General features: G+C 43.3%; 1 protein-coding gene across 2 annotated transcripts; it reads left to right on the top strand.

Moving 5' to 3' along the window:
* The first annotated feature begins 884 nt into the window (after window positions 1–884).
* Window positions 885–5960, top strand: LOC134619400 (protein NLRC3-like). Of its 2 annotated transcripts, none has more exons than XM_063465240.1 (4): window positions 885–975; window positions 2091–2226; window positions 3957–4033; window positions 4153–5960. In XM_063465240.1, exons 2-4 carry the CDS (start codon window positions 2117–2119, stop codon window positions 5943–5945), a joined length of 1980 nt encoding a protein of 659 aa, XP_063321310.1. In that variant the 5' UTR covers window positions 885–975; window positions 2091–2116; the 3' UTR covers window positions 5946–5960. The 2 variants fall into 2 exon arrangements, with proteins under 2 accessions (XP_063321310.1, XP_063321309.1); XM_063465239.1 differs by having other exon boundaries at window positions 886–975; window positions 4150–5960.
* The last annotated feature ends 811 nt before the right edge of the window (window positions 5961–6771 follow it).

Below are 6771 nucleotides of genomic sequence, written 5' to 3'. Positions count from 1 at the left end.
ACTATATAATTAATTGCCCAGCATTGGTCATTATATACTATATTTTGCAGACAGAGTTACAGGACTCTCTCCCAGACCACAGACTCATACTCATAATACAAGTCAGAGCTTTATAAAAAAAAAAAATTAAAAAAAAGAAAGTTGTGTTTTCGAAATTGGAGTTCAAGTTATTTTTACTTCCAATAGTGTTAACATACTACACAGGTCAATGACTAGATTTTTTTACATTTTCATTGTAAGTGGGCTAAAGCAGTTAATTAAAAGTAGTCTAACATAAATGTAAATGCTGTAATTTGATTATTTTAATAAACCATGTAACTTGGATGGATTCGATGCTGGTGTGACCACAGTGCACACGTCTGATGTCGCTCACAGTGGTCCAAGGGACGCTCAGGGAGTTTGTGTGTTCGCTCAGACACGTGAAAAATTAGAGGGAACATTGGCTGCAATAGACGTAGGCTGCCGGGGATTCCCATGATGCATTGAGTTTTTCCTTTCCAGTCACCTTTCTCACTCACTATGTGTTAATAGACCTCTCTGCATTGAATCATATCTGTTATTAATCTCTGTCTCTCTTCCACAGCATGTCTTTATCCTGTCTCACGTCTCCCACCCCAACCAATCACAGCAGATGGCCCCGCCCCTCCCTGAGCCTGGTTCTGCCGGAGGTTTCTTCCTGTTAAAAGGGAGTTTTTCCTTCCCACTGTCGCCAAAGTGCTTGCTCATAGGGGGTCATATGATTGTTGGGTTTTTCTCTGTATTTATTATTGTGCGATCTACTGTACAATATAAAGCGCCTTGAGGCGACTTCTGTTGTGATTTGGCGCTATATAAATAAAATTGAATTGAATTGAATCCAGACTGAGAGACCTCTTCCCTCTGACCCCTCCCCAAACCCTCAAACCCTCCTACCCACCTCGACATACAAACTCTGTGAGGCTTCACGTGTTCTGTTGATGTTTAGCCTCGAGGCAGGTGAGTGTTAACATGAATATGTTTCTTCTTATGACATAAAATAATTCCACGCTGTTCGTGTCTGTGGGTGAAACGTGAGGCCGCTCGGCTCCTCTGAGCGCTGGTTTCCTGTAAGTAGAGAGGAAGTGAGTTTAGCTGAGCCTCCGTTTAGTGTGAGAGAGCAGGAGGAGAGTGAGAGCTGTGCTGAGGCAGGGTGAGTGTTAACACCGCTCTGACATTACTGTGTCTCTGTGGCGGGAACAACAGGCTCCGTCAGTGGAGGCAAAAATAATCAGACTTTGGTTTTTCAAAGGAAACAACTTCATGTCGGAAGTTCCCGCACGCTCATTGGATAACGATGTGTCAGTCTCGAGCTATTAGCCAATGAGCGTGCGGATCCACAGAAAGACCCGCCTTTATCACGGGACTTTAAAAACTACAATGGCGACAGAAACTCGGTGAGTGGAGTTCAGGCTGACGTCACGCAACTGTGACGTTTGAGCCACTTCCTGTTCTCAGTCCCAGCGTCCTGATCACCGAGGTTTCTGTCGCTCTGATATCTGATATTGATTATATTGGTAAACAGGCTGTAGCATAAACATCAGGTCTGTTCTGAAAACTGTCTTTATTTTTTCAAAGTAAGGGAATATCTGTGGTGTGATACCGCGGGCTCATGGGCTAAGGACTTGGATTGACAAGCGCAGATGATTGTGTTGTTTCTTATAAAGGCTTGTGTGTGTGCCTTCCTGTGTGTGTCCTTGTGTCAGTGGAACTGAATCAGTGTGTTAGAGAAAGTGCTCCTCTGCTGTGCCGTCATCGTGTGGATGCTTCTTTTAAAGTTGGAACTCATGTTTTTATGATCTGCTTCATTTCATTGAACCTTTATTTCTAACCATGAAGTCCCTTTGAGGTTACAGCCTCCTGGTTAGGTTTAGGCTGTTCTTCTGCTTCAGGCTGAAATATGAGGAGTAAGGAGTGGGGCTGGTTAGCCCTCATGACCCTCACCATAACACATACGTCACAGGACAGTGTTTACCACAGAAACTCCATGAAATGATCAATGAGAACTTTAGAAACCCGTCAGTGTGATGCTTCCAGTACAACAGCACCTCTGAGTGTGTGTGTTTGCCTCTCAGACTAACTCCACCCTGACATCAAGAAGATGGAGGAAGAGGATGGAGCAGGATCTGCAGCATCCAGCTGTGTGTCTGTGAGGAGTGACCGGTCCAAAGGAGAACCTCGACAGTTCAGTAATGAACCTGCAGCAACAATGTAAGAGAGCTGCTGACTCATTTATTCAGTGTAAATAATGATTTTTGATGCAATGGGAGAAGAAAAATGACAAAAACAGTTTTAAAAATAAGGATTAAAATATTACAAACTATATTTCTGAGTTTCCTGATGTAGTACAAAAATATATGAACATAACTGTATATAGGACAGATATTTTACGGTTCTTTTAGGCAGCACCCAAAAACAAAAAGACTATTTTTAAGCTGTCTGAGGTGGTGAGTCAACATGTCACACTGGGTCAAAGGTCAGGGAGTAAAAGTGTGTTTTAAAGGAGGTTTAAAAGCAGCGAGTGAAGGAGCCTGTCGAGGTAAATCGTTCCATAACTGATCAAATTCAGTTGGTGGACCTCTGTGTGAAATCAAGCATCTGGTTCACAGAGAGGATAACCCTCAAATGGGCTGTACAACATTATATAGTGAGACAAAAACAGAGATTATCGTAGCCATCGCTCTCTCGCATGGACCTGGCAGTCTTGCTGTCTGCTGCGAATCCTCCCCGTACCTCCGTGACCTCGTCTGGTATCTGCTCCCTCCTCTGTAAGAGACAGTAAAGGAAAACACGTCTCTGCCTAGTCTTGAAAATCTAATCTTATCATCCATTGTTCTTCTAGGGCCTCTTCTTCTTGTGGCCTCAGCTAACTGCTAATATTTAAATGGCTAACATTAACATGTGTGCCAGCCAGGTTGTTCAGTGTTGTGACAGTCAGCTGCTTCAGCTGCTGCTGGGATGGGCTGTGGCAAAGAGAACAGAGAAAATCAAAATCAGAGTTTTTCTCTGGATTAAAAGCAAGGAAACAACAATATATTCTACATGGTGAAACTGATGGTTTATGGTGTTTGGGTCAGTTTTTCTGTATTTATGCAGATAAAGTGTAAACTCAGATGAATTATACCATCAAATGTTAAAGGAAAATATCAGGATGAGTGTCTGTGAGCTGAGAAGGACGTGAAGCGAGCAGTTTATCCCAGAGCTGAAGCTGCTCTGTGTGCAGAGATGAGCTCAGATTCCTGCTGTGATTGATTAACAGTCACAGAAATGTAGACTTGTAGTTATTACTGCAGGATGGTCACAGCAGATACTGAGAAACATGGATTATGAGGATGGATGATCAAGTTTCTCACTCTCTCCTTTAAATCTCAGTTTTCTTCTTCTTCACAGTTTATCTGTTAATTTATTCATGAATAACACTGAAAGAGTTTCTGTTATATTTCCCCTTGAACATCACCTTATTAGGGCGGCATTATGAAATAGCCCCCCTCCAAAGAATGAATAAATGAATGATGATAATAATAAAATGATTAAAAAGCAGAGCTCAGAGTGGTAGATGGTCAAACATGGATCCACGGGTGGTTCAACTGCATTTGGTGACGTGACTAAAGCAAATCTTTCAAATAATCCCACCATCAACGGGATGTTGTCTCCTTTACTACGGTTACTTTACTTGGTCACCGTGTGAATTTCTTTGAAATGAACCAAATTCTTTTATTTGTTGGTTGTTGCATATTTAAGCTCTACAGTCAGGAAAGGAGGAGATGAGGCCTCAACAATGTTGGGTTGTAGCTGTGGTTCAGGTTAGAGTGAGTGTCCATGGAATAAATGTAAGTCAGTGAACTGGAAACATGACTGTGTTCAAACTTTTCCTTTTTATAATGAGTCTAATCAAAGGTGCACAAAGTATCTCCACTTTGACTTTTCTGTGTCACCATCAGAGCTTCTGCACAGTGTGGAGAAAGATCCAGAAGCAGAGCTGGACTGCAGACAGCCAGTCAGAGCAGCTGTGTACAAAGTAAGACTGAACATCTGTCTGCTGATGGACTCATTTCTGAAAACTGGACTTCTTGTGTTGTTCAGACATTGAAGAGTTTTCTTTCTCTTTAGTCTCATTGTTTTTCTTTCTTTCAGCAGATGTTGGTCTGCAGGAGGTTTTAGATGAACATAAGATCAGTCTGAGGAGGAGATGTGAACGTGTGACTGAAGGAAGTGATGAAACAGGAAGTAGAACCCTCCTCAACACCATCTACACTGAACTCTACATCAGAGAGGGACAGAGTGAAGAGGTTCATACCCAACATGAGGTGAGGCAGCTGGAGACAGCTTCCAAGATGGACGCCCTCCATGACGCTCCAATCAGGTGCCAGGACATCTTTAAAGCCTTACCTGACCAACAGAGACCCATCAGAGTGGTTCTGACCAACGGCGTGGCTGGTGTTGGAAAAACCTTCTCAGTGCAGAAGTTCACTCTGGACTGGGCAGAGGGCTTGGAGAACCAACATGTCAGTGTGGTGGTTCTGCTTTCATTCAGGGAGCTGAACCTGATCAGAGATGAGCAGTACAGTCTTCTGGAGCTGCTCCATGTTTTCCATCCAACATTACAGAAGGTCACAGCAGAGAAGCTGGCTGTCTCTCAGCTTTTGTTCATCTTTGACGGCCTGGATGAAAGCAGACTTTCATTGGATTTCACCAACAGGAAGCTGCTGTCTGATGTCACACAGAAGTCATCAGTCAGCCAGCTGCTGACAAACCTCATCCAGGGGAATCTGCTTCCCTTGGCTCTCGTCTGGATAACTTCCCGACCCGCAGCAGCCAATCAGATCCCTCCTACATGTGTTGACAGGCTAACAGAAGTACGAGGCTTCACTGACGCCCAGAAGGAGGAGTACTTCAGGAGGAGATTCAGTGATGAAGAGCTGTCCAGCAGAATCATCTCCCACATGAAGACATCCAGGAGCCTCCACATCATGTGTAGTATCCCAGTCTTCTGCTGGATCACTGCTACAGTTCTGGAGCACATGTTGACTACAGAGCAGAGAGGAGAGCTGCCCAAGACCCTGACTGACATGTACTCACACTTCCTGCTGGTTCAGACAAAGAGGAAGAAGAACAAGTACCATGAGGGACATGAGACGAGTCCACAGGAGCTGACGGAGGCTGACAGGGAAGTTCTTCTGAAGCTGGGGAGGCTGGCGTTTGAACATCTGGAGAAAGGAAACATCATGTTCTACCAAGAAGACCTGGAGCAGTGTGGTCTGGATGTGACAGAGGCCTCGGTGTACTCAGGAGTTTGTACAGAGATCTTCAAAAGAGAGTGTGTGATCTTCCAGAAACCAGTCTACTGCTTTGTTCATCTGAGCATTCAGGAGTTTCTGGCTGCTGTCTACATGTTCCACTGTCACACCAACAGGAAGACAAAGGTGCTGAAGAACTTCCTTAAACCAAAATCTTTAATTAAGATGATTTCCAGTCTTTTTGATAACAAAGATCTCCAATCACTTGATGTATTTCTGAGGAGAGCCATGGAGAAATCCCTCCAGAGTAAAAATGTCCACCTGGACGTTTTTGTTCGCTTCCTTCATGGCCTCTGTCTGGAGTCCAACCAGAGACTCTTAGTAGGTCTGCTGGGTCAGACAGAGACCAGTCCAGAAACCATCCAGAGAGTCATCAACAACCTGAAGAAGATGAACAGTGATAAAATCTCTCCTGACAGAAGCATCAACATCTTCCACTGTCTGATGGAGATGAACCACCTCTCATTATTTCAGGAGATCCAAGAGTTCCTGAAGTCAGAGAACAGATCAGAGAAGGAACTCTCTGAGATCCAGTGCTCAGCTCTGGCCTTCATGCTGCAGATGTCAGAGGAGGTTCTTGATGAGTTTAACCTGCTTAAGTACACTGTAAAATGTAATATTGTGTTTAATTAAAAATATTAAATAGGCTGAACTCAATTTTTATCAATTTGTTATTAGAACTCAATTTAAATAACTTACCAGTACTTTTTATGCAAAAACGCTGATAAACTCGATTAATTTGAGTTGTCCTAACTTAGAAAAACTAAGTAAGCTGGAAGTTTTGCTTCTCTGGGCGGAAGGATGAAAGATGTGTTTTGAAAATGCCACGTGACTACCGTCCTCCTCCCTCGCGGATCAGTCCGCATGTTCATGGTGCATTTGTTATGGAACATGTTGAGCAAACCTGGAGAAGCGTCAGTTGAAGATATTATTGTTGTCATTGCTGTGGATCTTTACCTGATACACTGACTTGGTGAGTAAATGTTTACTCTTATTCAAACTGATCTTGTGGCTTCTCTTAGTTTAGCACCAGGTTTAAAATCTTGCTAGCTAGTTAGTGTTAGCCTAGCGTTGCTGCTGCCGCTGGGCTCATGTTACTTAAAAATTAACACCACAGCCTTAAAAACCTTACATAAAACTATGTCGGTGAAATTTTCTGTTGATTGTTTGAAATAAATAAGTGAGATAAGAGCCCAGACAAAATTCTTTGGGAGGTGCAGCCGTTAAGGGTGGGGTAGGTGTGGGGGGTGGATAACAGAGCTCTCCGAAAACGTGGAAGCACTTTTGCAAATATGTGATATTTTGATAAATTAAGTAGATATTTGAGCATTATACAGCTACATTCTCCCCTGAAAATATCTTAAAAGGTTATTTTGTGACCCAGAAAGGGTAATCTGGGGAAAAGGAGGATCGCATTTGTCGGCCGGTTGTCGGAGCCTGTGCGTACTTGTAAGCGCGG

This window comes from Pelmatolapia mariae, linkage group LG20, assembly GCF_036321145.2.
Source record: "Pelmatolapia mariae isolate MD_Pm_ZW linkage group LG20, Pm_UMD_F_2, whole genome shotgun sequence".
NCBI classification, from domain to species: domain Eukaryota; kingdom Metazoa; phylum Chordata; class Actinopteri; order Cichliformes; family Cichlidae; genus Pelmatolapia; species Pelmatolapia mariae.
The sequence above is the reverse complement of the archived record's forward strand: the minus strand, read 5'-3'. Positions and strand labels throughout refer to the sequence as shown.

Bases quoted from the DNA above. Each gene is read 5' to 3' on its own strand.
- LOC134619400 (XM_063465239.1), top strand. From the start codon at position 2,117: ATGGAGGAAGAGGATGGAGCAGGATCTGCAGCATCCAGCTGTGTGTCT. The intron at 2,227-3,956 runs GTAAGAGAGCTG...TGTCACCATCAG, and splicing joins AATGAACCTGCAGCAACAAT to AGCTTCTGCACAGTGTGGAG. The intron at 4,034-4,149 runs GTAAGACTGAAC...TCTTTCTTTCAG, and splicing joins TCAGAGCAGCTGTGTACAAA to CAGATGTTGGTCTGCAGGAG.